Raw genomic sequence first — 18,607 nt, 5'->3', positions numbered from 1 at the left:
TCATCATAATTTGGGACTCCAAGCATGATTAACATCATTACTGATGGCTTCTGAAATAATTTTTTGGTAACCACTGTGAGAACACTTCTGGACCAGTAACATTCTTCTCTGTCTCATTCTCTTCTGCCTTGTGTCAAACTTGAGCTCATTTGGATAACACACACAATGTAATTTGTATAAAATTAAGACCCATGAAAGTTTCTATTTTTCCCTCAGTAAATATAATTTTGAAGTCACTCACCAAGTTCCAAGTAATGGAGCTTTGAATGGGAGGAGTCACATGCCTGGTGTTATTTCCTGTGGGTGGGTTAGGATGATGACACTAGAGCTGGCAAGATATTGAAAGTGGCCTCTGAAAGCAGGGCACACCAAACTCTCCCTTTCTGGTGTTTTCTGGATTTAATAATTAAGAAGAAGTCTTTAGGGAAAGTCTAACTTTACAAATAATAAAATTTTCCCCCAATTTTAAACTTTCTATCAGAATGCATACTTTCAACATACTATATGGATATGTTACAACAGAGGAGGGGAGGTGTTATTTACATGATATACAAACTATGTGTGCTGGGATGGATCATTCCACTTAGTTCAGAATTTTTTTTTCAGGTTAATACCAGTGTTTCATTTTGAGGTGCCCTGTGATTGGGCTTTAAGGTCAGTCAAAACACACTGTTCTCTTTACAATGTTCCTTCTTTGAGTTGCCTGTTGAATTCTTCTTGTCCTTGTCTCTTCCACTAAAAATGAGTTTTCTATCCTGTAAACAGAGATATTCTTTTCTCACACTAAGTTTTTATCTTCTGCATTTTTCTCAGTAGTTCACTTTGGTACACTTCAGACTCCTTTGTAAGAACTCAGTAAATGTTCAGTGAATGAATGGTTCGATCCCAGCACCAGAATTTCATTATACCGAGTAAACTTGTGGATGTTGGATTTTTTTGTTTCACTGTGAGATATGCCTGAATCTGTTGTGATGGGGAGCTTAACTACTCATGTCTAAGCATGTTTTCATGACATCGTTATTCTCTCTGGCTTTTGCCTGTGCTCACTTTCTCATTTCTTTGGCAATGTGATAGCCTTGATATAGAAGCTCTCTGCTGGTTTTCATTTTTATATATCCTCAAATGACTTGACTGGGATTTTATCCAACTGTACTGTGTGTGGATCTTTGCTTCTTTGCTTTGAGAAGTAGAAATAGTGATCCATTTTCTGCCTTTTACAGAAATCTTTTTTTATGTTATTTTTCCTACTAGGTAGTGGTTAATAATTAAACATCTCTTGAATAGTATTGGCAATTAAATTGTATTGTCAATTAAATCTAATGATGGGCAGATCTGTTAATGAGAAAATGAAAAAAATGTAGTCATGGATAAATAAGCAATCATCTCATAAGAGGGATGTTTAAATGTAACATGTTAGCATATTTCTTGTCTTTTGATTATCATGTTGCCAATTCATAAAAAAATCAGAAAATGTCAAATTTGTGCTGCATGAGACCTTTTATTTTCAGGAATTAAGTTAATGCAGGGTTACCATAGATGTAGTAACTGCTGTTTCCACATACTGGCTGTCTACGATTTGGAATGGTTTTCTATATACTTACTGTATACTTACTGGGTTCCTGGGAGCCTGCCTCTGTACACCTGCTTCCCCTGTCTTTTGGGCAGTAGCTCTGTCATGTTCATCATTGTATCCATAGGGCTTACCTAGTCTATTTTCTCACATATAGAGAGTAACCAGAAAGTGCCTCTGAGTATTTTAAAAGATTAATTAAAATCTAAATTTCTATCTTTAGGGAATGCTTTAATTTGCCATTACATCAATATGTTCATTGTCATTATTGCCAACACTGAATGTTTTCTGTTTCTTTAGATGTCACTTTGGAAAAATCATATTTGTGAAATTTTTGGTGCTGGGAATAGAATGCAAGGTCCAGAACTTGCAAATCATTCACTTTGCTACCACTTGCCTATTCTCCCGACACTTGGAAATTTTAGCTTTGGTATTGGCATACATCTGCAGTGATTCTTTTGTTCAAATTTTGATTGAATCCTTTTGTCACTATAAATTTTAACTTTTATCCAAGGAAATTATGTATGCACTTATTTTTGTTTTCTAGTCATATGAGAAGGTTTCATGCTTATTTCCCTTCCAACAGTCATTCATGTTGATGAGGATTCAGATCGGGTGGTTTCTGTTTATTTTGGCTCCAGTATTGAGAAGCTGGTCTCATACATTTGTTTATTGCTGAGCCTCCCAGAAGATGATGGCAGGTATCCCCTGGGAGTGAGGCTGGTAAATTGCTCAGCCCTTGGAACAGAAGGGCATACATAAATTCATGTGGTTTCATTTCAGAAGTCTTAAGGAAATGGCAGGAAAAGCACTGCACCAAGAAACTGAGAAGAGATGAGATTTCATTTATGGGGCAATAGAGTTTGGAGGTGTGGAGAACAGCACAGGAGCTAAGAGGAGTTGAGTCATGCCTTCTGAAGGTTAAGTGTTTCTAGGAGTGCTGAGGCAGGTTCAGGCAAGTGTTTCTCATGCCAGTGCCACACAGCCAAAGGTATTTTTTCTTTCTTTCTGCATCCTTCCTTATAAAACTATTATAATACGTGCAAATTGGTCTTTGTCATAACCGAAAGGGGACAAAAATATTAAAACATTGCTGTAGACCTTAAGTTCACAAACCAATAAAGCATCACTCTAAGGGAGTCATAGTTGAAGAATACATGGAAGAAAAGGAAGTTGATGATTCATGGTCTTTCATTCACTCAACCATTGTTTCTTAAAAGCAAGTGTATTTAATGTATGTTATAAAAATTCCTTTAATACTCTTCCCAAGATTGGTCCTTCTAACAGTAAAAGAAATACATTCCTTTATGAAACTGATGGCCCATTGAAGCACTTTTCCAGCTTAAAACCTCAAGGGGTGGGCTCTTAGGAGGAATAGCATGCACTTAGTTTTATAAATTCTGTTGGAGAAAAGAGAAATAATGTAAATACAATTTTTAAAACTTAAACCTTTAATTAATTTATTTATTATGTGGTGCTGAGGATTGAACCTAGTGGTTCATACATCCTAGGCAAGTGCTCTCTAGGTTGTCACTGAGTGACAACCCAGCCCTATTTGTCTTTATTCAGGTGTTTCTCTTTGTCCTTTTATTTGAACAACACTAAAATTTTGCTGTTCTCCATTCCCCTGGTATATGAATTTTAAGAATTTGAATGGGTATAAAAATGATGATCTATTAAGTTAGTAAAAGTTGCTAATAACATAATTACCTACCAGAAGTTGGACCTAACATTATATGAAAAAAAATTCAGATGGAATTAAAATCAAGACATAAATTACTAAAAATATAAGTATTAGAAGGAAATACAAAAGAGTATGTGGTTTTACCATTTTGGAGTAAGAGAACCTTTTTTAGGCAAGGTAAGAAATGGACTCTATAAAGAAAAAGATTGCTAAATTTGAGCAAATAAACTTAAAAATGAATGTATTACAAAAGTTAGCCACTACCAAAGCAGAAAAACCTAAGCATTGGGCTAGGAGGGAATATTTGCAACATGTAACAATATATGGCAGTTATTATTCAGGGAGAACCTACAAACTGATAAGTGGAAGATGAACAGCCCAGTAGAAAATAAGCAAAGGATATGAATTTGTATTTCAAAGAAGATTTGCAAATACCACTCCCACACACATGCAAGAAGAAGCTCATTTTCACTGAAAAATATAACTTGAAGTGACTTGATACCATATTTTTTGCCTATCAGATTAGCAACAATTGAAAGGATGCTAACACTAAATTCTAGTGAAAGTAGTCTGGGGAACAGGGCCCTGTCCACATGGCTGATTGAGAATATTAATTTATATAACTATTTTTTGAAAAAATTTTGAGTTCATGTTTAAATTATATATTCTCTTAAATTCATCAATTTTACTTTTAGAAATACAGGTTTACAATCCATTATCTAGAACTCTGTGTTTCAGACTTCAAAGATTTTTAAGTTATATAAAATTAATATAGTGTATGTGCTGTATATTATAGAACATTTCCAGTAGGGTTTGTAACAGTACCTCATTGGCAAGTGCATTCATATCTCTGGAGGTGACAACTGAACATGCACATCAGTTCAGATCAGCTCTTGCACCACATGAGTCAAAGCAAAATCTTTCATTTTTCAGGAAATTTTCAATTTCAGAATTATAGATGAAGCATCAGATACTCAGGTGCTTGCAAAATGAAAAAAAAGTGAATACATGACTGGGATGTTGCTTGAAGAATTATAATAGCAACAAACAAAAAACTGGGAACACTATTGTCAGTCAATAGAAGAATGTAATAAATTATGGTGTATTTGTATTCTGTGTGTTCTGCAGCTGTCAAAAAGATTGAATTAGATTTTTATGTACTGATAGATTATTTGTTTGCATTGGATGAGAAAATAAGTGGAAGAAAAGTATGTGTGGTATGATCCCATTCAGAAAAATAGGGAGCAGAAAGAGGCATTGTCTCCTGTTTATATAGGTGTGTATTTTATAAGAAGGGAAAGTTTTGGAAGGATGTCTATCAAGTTATTGACAATAGTTGTGCCAGGAGGATGTAGAAGGAAGTAGGAGAGACTGTTAACTTTATATGCTTCTATGTTTTGACTTGTTAAAATAAGCATGTATTGTTTGGTTATCAAATAAAAATAAATATTATTTATTTAAAGCAAATATACTAAGTGTTATTGAGCAGTCTGGAAACTCTCCACTAAGGTAGAGCTACTCTAAGCCATTAAGGATGCTGCTTTTCATAATTAATGCAAAGCTGGGGACTAAGCCCAGAGCTAGACTTAATTCCAGCATTCAAGCAGCTCCTTCATTACTTAATACTGTAGCCCAATAATTTCCAAAAGTGTATTAGCATGTTCTCCCACAGGGAAAGCACAAGTTAAACAGGGGCTATTAGTATGAAATCAAAGTCCTTTCACCTAGGGAAAATTTTTTTAATTGACCAATGTGTGGTGAATAATAATTCAAGAAAATAATATTGATTTTTCTTCGTTGAACTCATTGAGTAAAACAAGTATGATTTCTTCTTTGGTATCGTTTGTGACCCTCGTTTTGAGCACATTTGGAATATGTTTAAAAATTGAACTACTAGAAGGTTTTCAAGATGGCAGAATAGAGGAGGTTGCTTTCCTAGCTGCTCTGTGGAGTGAAACCAAGAAAGAAGACAGGCAACTTCTCAGCAAGGTAGGTGAGGGGGTGGGGGGAGCAGGAGGACTTTACTGGAATTTAAAACTGGACATTCAAAGCAGATTGGGGATTCCAGAGGTTGGATATAATAAAACAAGTAAGAAATTCCCAGTGGCACAGCCACTACTGCAGCCAGGCCAGAAGCACCAGCCAGAGTGGCCCCTCTGTGAACATAGTGGAGAAATAAGGAAACTAAACGAACCTTCATTTTTGGAAGGACTGAGGTGTGTTTGGATACAGAGCATTTAGAGACCAAGGACATTGTCCTGCAAACAATATCTGTGTGCAGGGGGAAAAAGCCATCAACTCTCCTGGCAGTGTGCAGAGGACAAAGGAAGGAACCATCCTGGAGCTGTTGCCCAGGGCCAGCAATTGAGAGGGCTGATTCCTAGCAAACCCAACTTTGGCCTGAAATACAGGCCCAGTAAATACACACTGCATGACATAGAGTGTGCTTAAGGGACCAGGAGAAAATCAAATGTGGAGAGAGGTTACACATGTGGACAAGCGGTCGTGGAAACCTACCTGGCTCTACCTCACTCCCTCCAATCCAACTGCTTGCAGGACTGGCTGGGAGAGATGCATCTGGACAGGAACTTGAAAGGGCAGGGACGGGAGAGATTGTTTGGAGACTGAACCCAAGACTAGAAAATGCGGGTCTGAAGGTGACATAGAGGACTAAGAATTGGGTTCCCCACCATACGAGTGGAACCCAGGGGAGATCCCTGGAGTACAGTCTTCCGGTGTAGACCAGTAAGTACTGGAAGTGGGCTGATTTAAAATCTCCATTAGCATTCAGCAAAGAGCCTGGAGCCCATCAAAGCCTATATCCTGCCTCCAGGAATTCCACCTATAGGAATACCTTTCTCACTCCAGCAATTCCGAGGGTGGAGCATCATGCTCCAGAAGACCCTACCTAAAACTGCAGAGAAGAGAAACTGAGAATCTTTTGAACTCCAATGGAAAGAATTCTGTAACTTTTCATCAAGATTTTTTTTTAATTCTTTTTCTCTGTTTAATTGTGACCTTAACAGTACACAGACATTTATTTATACATATTGATATTTGTTTTTTCTCATTCCTAGCAATTTTGAAGCCCGTTATTTTTTATGAATTAGTTTTTGTGTGAACTAGGATGTTTGATTAGTATATTTTAGTTTTGTATTCTTTTATTTTCATCTTTAATTTTGTAAGAATTTTTACTTCATATGTATTTTTTTCTCTTGTTTCCCTTGATTCTCTCTTTTTTTCTGCTAACAGCCAATCTCTATTGTTCTCTCTTTCACTCTTCCTTTTTTTACTTCTAATCTCCTCTTCCCTCATAATCATTACATCTTATATCACTTCTATTCTCTCCCTGTCCACCATTTGAAAATGTAAACCCTTTTACAAACTTGTTGTTTTTAATGTAGGCAATAACTAATCATATCATTTCTGTTTAGTGTGTTAATTAACATTATAGACATCATAGTAGGAACTATTTGGTTTAATGCTGTATGTGTTGTTTGCCTTGGTGGTTGTTGTTATTTGTCTCCCCCTGAATAGTGAGGTACTGGCAACCTTCAGGGGACACTATATGTACACAGGGTAGAAATTCTCCTGCCTCAGAGCCATACTGTTAGATTAGTAGACACACAAACAACATGAAAATATAGGGAACAAAGTGCCCCCCGAAAGCCAAGATACTCCAATAACAGAATACATTGATTTCAAAATATACATAGTTAAACTGATCTGCGAAGTAAAGGACAATGTCAGGAATGAAACCAGAGAGGAAATACAGGAAGTGAGGGATTCACTCAATAAAGAGGCAGAGATTTGGTGGGAGGGTCACAAGAAGAAATCCATGAAATGAGAGGAACAGTAAATCAAATTAAAAATTCAATAGAAAGCATCGCTGATAGACAGCTTGGAAGACAGAACCTCAGGTAATGAAGAAAAAGTAAATAATCTTGAAAATAGAGTTGACCATGGAGAAAAGATGTTAAGAAACCCTGAACAGAACTTCCAAGAAATATGGGATAACATGAAAAAAACAAATTTCAGATTTATTGGGGTAGATGAAGGCGTGGAGATAGAAACCAAAGGAATTCACAAATTTTTCAGTGAAATAATAGAAAATTTCCCAAACCTTAAGAATGAAATGGAAAATCAAATATAAGAGGCTTGTGGGACCCCAAATGTACAAAATTACAAGAGATCCACACCAAGGCACATTATGATGAAAGAATATGGGTAGAATTTTAACAGCTATGAGAGAAAAATATCAGATTAGGGGAAAACCCATTCGGATCCCAGCTGATTTCTCAACACCAACCCTCAAAGCTAGGAGGTCCTGGAATAGCATATACCAAACTCTGAAAGAAAATGGATGTTTACCAAAAATCTTATATCCAGCAAAATTAAGCTTCAGATTTGAAGATGAAATAAAAACCTTCCATGATAAACAAAAGTTAAAAGAATTTACAACTAGAAAGCCTGCATACACAGAACATTCTCAACAAAATATTCCATGAAGATGAAATGGGGAAAAACGTGAAAACCAGCAAAGGGAGTACTAAAGGAATAGTCAATCAAAAGGAGACACTAATTCAAATTAAAAAGTAGAAATAAACCCAAATGACTGGGAATACAATCCATATCTCAGTAATAACTATAAACATTAATGGCCTAAACTCAACAATCAAAAGACACAGACTGGCAGATAGGATTAAAAAAAAGACCCAACAATATACTGTCTCCAAGAGACTTAAGGCAAAGACACCCACAGACTAAAGGTCAAAGAATGGGAAAAAAAAAACATCACATGGCTCATACAGTAAACAAACAGGTTTCTATCATATCAGATAAAGTGAACTTTAAGCTAAAGTTAATCAAAAAGGACAAAGAAGGACATTTCATACTGCTTAAGGGAATTATACATCAACAAGACATAACAATTGTAAATATTTGTATACCAAACAATGGAGTATCTATGTTTATCAAACAGATCTTTCTCACTTTTCAAGAATCAGATAGACCACAATACAATGTACTGGGTAACTTTAACAAGCCTCTGTCACCACTGGAGAGATCCTCTAAACAAAAAATAAAGAAGGCATAGAAGTAAAAAATACAATTGATAATTTAGACTTAACAGACATATCTAGACTATTTCATCCATGAAAGGCTTACTGTACTTTCTTGTCAGCAGCATATGGATCCTTTGCTAATGTAGACCATGTTATGTAAGCTAGCACATATGTTGTTATACAATTGTAATATTACCTTAATATATTTTTAGCATCTGGAGGATTATTTTGATAGCTCCCTTTCCATTGATATTAATTTTTGTGTTTTTGCTTTATTCTTGATTAGACTCGTTTGACTTTTATCAAATTTTAGCTGTATTATTTCTTCTTTATTTATATATATCTGTTCCTACTCTTATTTTTACCTTCCTACTACATAATTTCAAATAGTTTGTTATTTTAGCTTCTTTCTAGTCTCTTTTTTTTTTTTAATATTTATTTTTTAGTTCTCGGCGGACATAACATCTTTGTTGGTATGTGGTGCTGAGGCTCGAACCTGGGCCGCATGCATGCCAGGCGAGCGCGCTACCGCTTGAGCCACATCCCCAGCCCAGTATTTTAGCTTCTTTCTGATACAAATACTTTAAGTTGTAAATGTTCATCTGAGTACTGTTTCATCCCAGAGATCCTGATACTTTAAGCTTTTATTATCACTTAGTTCAGAGCACTTTTTATTTACTTTTCTTGTGCTTTTCTTCTTTGACCTCTGAGATATTTATAAGTGTGGCATCTACTTTTGAAATAGTTGATAGGTGGGGAAGGGATTCTATATATCTTAAGGTGATTGATTTCTAATGTAATAAATCATGCAGGAAAAAACAGTCTTCATGATTTGAAAATTTTAAAAATGTAATGGAAATGCTTTGTATGTTGGTTGTATTGGTTACATACATGTCATGACTGATCAAATTGCATACTTCAAATTGTGCCTATTATTATACTTCAACTTTACTTCAATAAAACTATGAAAAAAAAATAGAACTACTGGCAGCTAGTAGTCAGAGAAGTAGACAAAGAGTCAAAACTCATGATTGCTTGTTTCCTCGATAGCAGTTTTAAGGGGTGCTGCTCCTGCTTTGCAGTTAATTAGAGATAACTGTGAAGTTGCAGAAAGAAACAGGTGAGAACAATAATAGTTCACACCCTTAGATACTGCAGCATGTTTCCTGTCTAGATATAGTGCTGCTGTCACTATATCTCTGTTTTATGAGGTAGATAGAGTAGGTAATGCAAATTAAAGAAATGTCATTAACCTGGCAGAGTAGGTAATATTATTAGCTCCCTGCTCCCATCTGTTCCCTGCCCCCACTTTTGACCATTATCATCTCAAGCTCCCACTCTGGCAAACAATTATATACTTTGTTATGTGAAACTTAGCATATCTAGCTTGAAAGGGACTTTGGAATTTGCTTGTAAATAACCTGCAGTTATAGTTCCTGCCTCTGTAAGTTATCAATTGTATACTTGCTTTGCTTTGCCAGTTTAAAAAAGCTGTTTACTAAGTGGAATACTGTAGTACTGTCTTGTAACTTCATTTTTATGATTAACTAAGATTACCCTTTATTAGGCACTGGATAAATGTAAACTTGACTTGTTTTCCCTTCAAAATATTCATTGTCCTCTATTGCTGATAATGTCACCCTTGACGGGGAAAGAAGAGTGAAAAGGCAACACTTTCCATACATCACTGAGTGGCCAGCTTTGACCTGTGGCTTAAAATCATGTGCAGTAGGTATCAGTTTATATTAAACTCTTTAATGAGGTGTAATAAAAGAGAAAGGGGAGAGATGAAAAGTAGTAATAATGGTGAAAGGTAGTAGATTGAGGTTGTGTGCAATAGTCACATAACTTCAGTTTATCTGTGAGCCTGGGAAATAAAAGAAAATGACTTGAAAGGCCTCCTTCTACTCTATTTGTTTTTTTCTTCTTTAGTATTGAGAATTGAGCATACGGGTGCTCAATCAATGACCCACATGCCCAGCCCTTTTTATTTTGAGACAGGGTCTCACTAAGTTGCTTGGGGACCTTTGCTAAGTTGCTGAGTCTGGCTTTGAACTTGTGATTCTCCTGCCTCAGCCTCTGCCGAAATTAACAGGTGTGCACCACCATGCATGGCTCCTACTCTCCATTTTTGATAACCTCTGAGAAATAAGGAAGATATGCACTGTTTTAGTCCATTTGGATTTCTCTTAACAAAGTAATTTATACACAGTTGGGTAATTTATAAGTATCATAAAGTTATTATTTACAGTTCTAGAGACTGGGTAGCCTAAGATCAAGGCACCAACAGATTCAGTGTGAATGAGTGAGGAGTTACTCTCTGCTTCAGAGATAGTGCCTTCTCTTTGTGACCTTATATAGCTCTCTTCGGCATTCTTTTTAAGGGCACTGGTCCCATTCAGGAGAATGAAGCCCTCATCACCTAATCCCCTACTAAAGGACCTAACTCTCAATATTGGCACATTTGGGTGTGAAGTTTCAATATATGAATTGGTGGTAGTGGGGGGGTCCACAAACATTCACATCACAGCATATGCTTTAATTTCCTTTAGCCTTGACACTTGTGTATGTATGTACTATAACAAGATATTTAAATAAAACCCAGAAAAGATTTTTTTCTTGTCCTTTTAGCTTCTAAACTATCAAATAGTTATCCTTTGTTATTACTAAACTAATCACTATCATTGTCATCATATATAAAATATTTTTTACTAATCTTGTAATTCTATGATGCTATGATTCATCTTACCTAGATTGAACACTAAGAGGAAATATCTGTACCCGAGTAAATATATTCACAGAACTGAAATATTTGTTTAAAATAGCTATATTTAAAGTATCTCACTAAATGTGTATGTATATATTTTTTTCTCAGACCAACCAGTTTTATTTAGAATTTGGCTCTGTGCTGCTATGATCATTTATCTGGCTTACCTATTGGCATGGCAGAGCTAAAAGTCTTATACTGTATTTGTTATGGAGAAATAGGGGCTTCTGGTCTTCTATACTAGTGTACTGGCACCTTTCTCTTTCCTCTTCATTCTTTTTTTTTTTTTAAATTGATGGTAATATGAAGAAAGGTCATCCACTCAGAATTTTGATCTTCTTTCTCTAAGAACTTGCATATTGCCTTTAGGTGTCTGTTTCACCCATTTTAAGTACCAGGGAGAAATTAATTTATGAGGATCTTCCCTCCTTTTTTTTCTAAAAGGATTTTTGAATATGCAAGTGCTGGTAATCTATCTTCTACATCTACAAGTAGAAAAAGTGGAATTCCAAGAAAAGTAGGGGTTAGTTTCCAAAAACAAGTAAATTTTAACGTTGGTTGATGTGTTGTGATCACAAACTTGGGTTCAGCCAGGCATAGTGGGACACACCACTATTCCCAGTGGCTTGGGAGACTGAGGCAAGAGAATAAGCTTAAAACTAGTCTCGGCAACTTAGTGAGGCCCTAAACAACTAGCAGAGCCCTGTCTCCCAATAAAAAATAAAAAAGGACCAGAGATATGGCTTAGTGGTTAAGTACCTCTGGGTACAATCCCTGGTACAAAATCACTTGGTTCTCAGAAATAACCCATGCTTTATTTGGTAAACAAGTTTCTGTTTTTCTCTGAGATGAGTTTGGGGCATTGGCTGTACAGGGAAGAATATGAGGGTATATGGGGAATGTGGTGAGAGGGTAAAAAAAATCAAGGGTACTCGCAAATCAGAATCAGCTGTTAAAATTTTCAGGTCTAGGATAAAAGTGTAAATGGAGAGCCACATGTCTTATTTTTTAATACATAAATTATAGTCAGGCTAACAAACTATCAAATATGTTGTAACAAGTGTATTTTCATTATTTTCTGTAATAAAATTTACATCCTCAAATTCCTTGGGGCCTGTACAGTGTACAGTGTACATGTACAATGTAGAGCCAGCTGTCTGTATCTCCTCTCTTTTCATCTCCAGTGCCCTTCCCCACTTGTAAGGATGTGGACACTGCAGTGTACCCTACGGCTTATGGGTTCATAAACACAGGTGGGTGGATGGAGCCCAGGAAGAATTCATGCAAACTCTGTAAAGAGGGTTGATGTCATTTGGTAGTCTTGCTTACTCTTAATATGTAGAAAGCATTTCCCTAATGAAATATAATGCAGGCCTCATAAATAACTTTAAGTTTTCTGCCATCTACTTTAGAAAGAGTTAAATAGATTAACTTAGTTTTACTAATGTATTTCATTTAAGACAATATGTCAGAATTATCAGTTATGAAAAATTAATGAGATAGTTTATATTCTTTTTTATTTTTTTGTACTGTTTTTGAAATCTAGTACAGGTTGGATATCCCTAATTTAAAAACACCAAATCTGAAATGTTCTGAGATACAAAACTTTTGTGCTGACATGATGCTCAAAAAAAATTTCATTTTGAAATTTTGGGTTAGGGATGCTTAACCTATCTATACTTTCAGATCCTAAATCTGAAAAACTTCAATATCTGAAACACTTCTGATTCCAAGCATTTGAATAAAAGATATTCAGTCTGTATACATTTTAAACTTGGAGAATATATCAATTTGGACTATCCCCATTTCAAGTGCTCAGTAGCCACTGGGGCTAGTGGTACCATATTGGACCTTGTGGCTGTAGGGGAAGGGAGCCTATGTGGTGCTAGAGCTGGGGATATAGCTCAGTGGCAGAGTGCTTGCCTAGCATACATGAGGCTCTGGGTTCAATCCCCAGTACTTGGGGTAGGGTGAGGCATCACAACTAAAGACTGAAGGTTTACCAGTACAGGAGGTTACTGGCCTCTGGGATTGAAGACCATCCTCTTCGTCTAAGTGTTTTGTTATTGACTTGATGCAGAGAATAACCATGCCTCTTTCTCTTTGAACTGGTAGCTATTTTAAAAAATAAAATTCAGATACATAAAATGGATGGGGACACTTCTTCAGAGGTTTTTTCTCTTGCTTCCATGTAAACCTGTCAACTGTGTTGTGCTCTTTCAGCTCACTTCTGCTTCTTTGTTTCAGCAGTGATAGGATTCTAGTAAATTTGTTTGCACAAATAAATTATAACCTGTTAATGATCTATCCTTCTCCAAAAACTAATGCTTCTATTCCCCATCTTGAGTAATTATTGGCTTTGAATTTCTCCTCTCCCCCACTTTGTTTTGTTTTATTTGTTGTTTTAGATACACGTGATGATAGAGCGTATTTTGACATATTATACATAGATGGAGTATAACTTATTCTAATTAGAATCCTATTCTTGTGGTTGAACATGATGTGGAGTTATCCTAGTTTTGTATTCATACATGAACATAGGAAAGTTATATCTGATTTTTTCTACTCTTTCGTATTTCCATCTCCCTTCCCTTCATTTCCCTTTGTCTAATCCAGTGAACTTCTATTCTTCCCTCCCCCACCCCTTATTGTGTGTTAGTATTCACATATCAGAGAGAACATTTAGCCTTTGGTTTCTTGGGATTGGCTTATTTCACTTAGCATGATAGTCTCCAGTTCCATTCATTTACTGGCAAATGTAATATTTTCATTCTTCTTTATGGCTCAGTAATAACCCCATGTGTGCATATACCACATTTTCTTTATCCATTCATCTGTTGAAGGGTACCTAGTTTGGTTCCATGACTTAGCTGTGGCATCCATTTCTTTCAGAGCTTGATATATATTATTCCCAAACCACCTAGCTTTGAGAGTCTGGGCTGATAAATTATCTGAGATCCAGATTGGTGTCTCTATAACTGTAACTTGTCATTTTTCTATGGTAACCTTTAAAAATTCTATTATTCTATATGTTAGGCATTTTCATAATAATGTGCCCATGTAATTCTAAACTCCTTCTTTGACATTTCTTCCACTGTGTTGTTGATGGATTCTGTTGTTGAAGTATTTTGGTTTGTTTTGTCACTCACCTTGCTGAGAAGCTGCCTGACTCCTTTCTTGGTTTCACAACACCAAACAGCCAGGAAAGCAATATTCTCTATTCTACTATCTTGAACAAAATCCTGTCCCCCACTTTCTGTAAAGTGTTTATTTTATTGTGTTGGATAATGTATAGGGGATGGTTTTCCTTCCTAGAGGGTCTTTAAAAAAAACAAACTGTTCCATTTAATAATAGTGTACAAAATTTTAAATCATGGCTTGTTCTGTCAAATGAGAAAAAGTTCCTAGAAAATAGGATACTATTTTTGTTTGGACAAGAACAGCTATTTTGTCTGTGATGACTAAGGCAGGTATTTTATTTGAGGGAGAGTTGCCACATTTGTATAAAAATAAACAAATAAAATAAAGTTATTGTTCATCTACAACTAATAATAATAATAATAATAATAATAAAGTAGATTAGTGGATTCTTTAAAAAATTGAGTATTCTAAGCAGCTTTTATTTATATGAACTATATGTTGATATATTACTGAATTAGAAGTTAAAACATTTTAATTCATTTAGACAGTGCTAACAAATTACAGTTTAATATTTTAAATGAAAAGTTAACTATTGTACTAAACAAAAACAAATGGTGAGAAGAGCCATCATTGTTGTATATTTTTGCAAATCTTTTACAAAAGATCTGGCTGGATTCTCATTCTGTGTTCAATGTGGTGTACTATCATAAGGACATATACCTTCTGGGAGCTCCACTGAACATTTGACAGAAAGAGAGAGTGGCAAAAAGCAAATGAAATCTTAGTATTGTTAATAGTTTTGACCTTGGGAATTTTTGGAAAGGGTCTTAGGCATCTCTTCTGGGGTCTACCATGCATGCTTTGAGAAACATTAGAATAGGAATAAAGAGTCCCTATAATTTTAGCTTATATTTTATAGGACATAGAAAATCAGAATAAGACATGCATTCTTTGTTTTCAGAAGGTCTAATGAATCAAAATATAAAATGGAAAACAACTTAAAAGAGATTTTCAGGTTTAGCAGTAATGCTTTCCTAATTTTTAAAAGATTTGAATTACTACTATGTATACAGTCACCCATTGAAGAAAACAGCTATTAGAAAAAAATCAGGGCAACACTTTCAAACTGTTGGGTGCTTGTCAACTTTCTGTGTAAAATAAACTTTTATTTATCTTTTTAGAATAAAGTTTAAAGTTTTTTTTATAGAATGCAGTAAATAGGTCACATGATAAATTCTTAAAAACGCAGATTGGGTTGAATTGGATTTAGGATGTGTGTCTGTTTTAGGTGTAGTATTAGACTTGTACAGTTTTTTAAAGATTTAAAAGTTATCTGATTCTCATCTCATAGAAAAATGGCAGTGGTCCAAATGTAAGAGTACACAGAGAAGTAAAAATTAAAGATAGCTTCTGCAATTGCTTTAGTTGCTTGGGCAACTGAGAAAGTGAAAGAGCCATTAATAAAAATAGACCAGGAGGAAGGAAGTGCTGAGATGGGATAAAGATGGTAAATTCAGTCTGGGACTGGACATGCAGGGTGCTCAGGAGGGAAGACTGCATGTGATAAGACAGAGAATTGTTCACATTTCAGTGAGAAGATGTCCTAGGAAGACAGTGTAGTGCAAATACAAAACTGGCAAAGAATGTATCTGCAAGAGTATTTCAGTCTGGGATGGGAAGAGGAGACAATGAAGTGAAGAAGAACGGAGAAGGGGTTGGAAGAGGCCTTGTGAGGGAAGTGTTGCTAAGGTGAACCGAGTAGAGCTTTACAAGAAGGGTGTGTGGGCCGCTGGATCCAGTGCTGTGTTGAGATATACGAATGGTAATTGGTTCTTAAATTTAGAACTACAAAGTATTGGCTACCTTTAGAGAGTGTTGTTTTGATAAATTTCCATTTATATTTAAGAGAACAGAGGCAGAAGTTTTTGATTTCTTTGAGATGACAGAATCCAAAATAGCCAGCTTCCCAGCTCTGCCTGCTCTCTTGTCTTCCCAGGTGTTTATTACCCAAACTGAGAAACAGCTGAAAATCTTACTCCAGTGAAAAGCATCTCCTCCAATATTCAATTTTATTTCAGAGCGACATGTTTGTTTCTAAATATCATGTTAACAGTTGAAGAAAGACACTAGCCTTAGAATCAGATGTGTGTTCTGGCTCTGCTGCTTCCTTTACCTCTGAAGTCTTTGTTTCCACCTCAGTTGAATTTGGGAGTGAGGCTAGGCTATGTTAAAATCATGTGATGTTATACATCTATGATATTTTTCTTTCCTTTTGTTTTACTTATTGTAATAGGTTCACCAAGTTGAAGAGTCTTAACCTTTCCAATAATCATCTAGGGGACTTCCCATTAGCAGTCTGCAGTATTCCAACCCTGGCAGAGCTGAACGTGTCCTGCAATGCCCTTCGTGCAGTCCCAGCAGCCGTTGGAGCTATGCACAAGTATGTGGTGGAATCCCTCAGAAACCTCAGGGAAGCTGCACTGGGTTGTGGCACATGAGATTAGCTAACTTGTTATGTTTGTCATGTAAGTCATTACCCCAAAAGTAGAGATCTTACATTGCGTGATCTATATAGAAATTTCGTTAAGGAGTTCATTCTTTAGAATCTTGTAAAAAGTAAGATGTCCTTGTTTTGAACTGATGGGTAGGTGTGTCTAAACATGGGGGGAATAAATTAATTTTAAGAAATAACAAGGAAAGATGGGTATTTGGACTGGTTCATACCACAGTTAACTCACATTATTCCCATAGATGTCTATCCAAATTGAGAAAATTGATCATAAGTTCCAATAATAAAATGTTAATTTGCTTATTTCTGATTCCTTTTTGCCCCTCATCCATTATTGCCTCAAGCCCTGTCCTTATGCATTTTCAAAGAGTAGTACATTTTTAGTAATATATTCTTTATGTATATTGATAATAACAATATGGAATGTATAATTCTCTTTGTGATTCTTTATGTTTTCTTTAATAGCTTGCAGACATTTTTGTTGGATGGAAATTTTCTCCAGTCTCTTCCTGCTGAGTTGGAGAACATGCACCAGCTCAGTTATCTTGGTCTTTCATTCAATGAATTCACTGACATTCCAGAGGTACTGGAGAAACTGACTGCTGTGGATAAACTTTGTATGTCTGGAAACTGTATGGAGACTCTTAGGCTGCAGGCTCTGAGAAGAATGCCTCACATTAAACATGTGGATCTCAGGTAACTGTTTATGAAAAACATGCTATCAGAGTGATTGGCTTGTATTTGTGGGGGTTCGTTATAGCTCTTTTGGTGAGATTAGCTAAATCAACTAGGCTGGTTAGTTGAGCTAGGACCTATTTTTCTATTTCTGTCAAGAGGGAAGAGTAATGATTAATAATAGGGTTTGCTCTTACCTGAAATATGTTTATAAATATTCTCATTGATGAATGACTATATGGCTTGAAGGTCTTAACTTTGTTATGTGAAATCAAACCCAGTTTTTTTTTTTTCTTGACCGGTAGCTGGGTGGTTTACTGGGAGTTGAACTCAGGGGAATTCTACCACTGAACCATATCCCCAACCCTTTTTTGTATTTTATTTAGAGACAGGGGGTCTCACTGAGTTTCTTAGTGCCTTGCTTTTTTCCCGGGGCTGGCTTTGAACTTGTTATCCTCCTGCCTCAGCCCCCCGAGCCTCTGGGAATACAGGCATGTTCCACTGCACCTGGCTCAAATCCAATTTTAATTTGGGTGAATAGATAGGACCACTGAGTCAGAAAGCTATTTAAAGTAAGTGAAAATGGTTTCATTGAGAACAAGTGGGAAAATTGTTTTCTCTTGCTCCTTCTTATCTGTGACTCATCTGAGGCATTTGACATCACTGAGCATCTCTCCCTTTCTTAAATTTTTTTTTCTTGGCGTCCTTAATATAATTTGTTCATTAAGTTAAACTTATTTATTATACTTTTTAAAATTTCCTATCTCTTCATCCTAGTGGCTCCAACCTTAGTTTTCCATTCTTTAAAAAATATAAAACCTGGGCTGGGGTTGTGGCTCAGCAATAGAGCACTTGCCTAGCGTGTGCGCGCACACACACACACACACACACGCACGCACGCACACATATATAAAACCTGTTATCCATCATCCTGAAGTTTGAGTATAGCCTTCACTCTGGCCCCTTGCAAGAGAAAGAAACCTGCATTTTGAATCTGATCACACTAAATCCCAACTGGAAACCACCAGAACAATCTCCCTGCTATATGATAGATGCTCAGCAAAAGATTTACTTTTTTTTTTTCTAGTGCACAGAGAACTAGTATACAAGGAGGAAGCTTTTTAAAATTTCCCTTTTTAAGGAAAAACAGGGACTTACAGAGCAACATATAGGAAGGAGTTAGTTCTTAATGCTAACT

General features: G+C 35.9%; 1 protein-coding gene across 1 annotated transcript in view; it reads left to right on the top strand.

The window, feature by feature from the left end:
* Phlpp1 (PH domain and leucine rich repeat protein phosphatase 1) overlaps window positions 1-18,607 on the top strand; it is a 214,663-nt gene that overhangs the window by 138,809 nt on the left and 57,247 nt on the right. Inside the window, exons 5-6 of the mRNA XM_026404647.2 lie at window positions 16,519-16,665; window positions 17,200-17,430. Coding sequence (XP_026260432.2) covers window positions 16,519-16,665; window positions 17,200-17,430 — 378 coding nt within the window. The remainder of the gene's footprint in view (window positions 1-16,518; window positions 16,666-17,199; window positions 17,431-18,607) is intronic.

The sequence above is a fragment of the Urocitellus parryii genome, chromosome 13 (assembly GCF_045843805.1).
Source record: "Urocitellus parryii isolate mUroPar1 chromosome 13, mUroPar1.hap1, whole genome shotgun sequence".
NCBI lineage: Eukaryota > Metazoa > Chordata > Mammalia > Rodentia > Sciuridae > Urocitellus > Urocitellus parryii.
The sequence above is the reverse complement of the archived record's forward strand: the minus strand, read 5'-3'. Positions and strand labels throughout refer to the sequence as shown.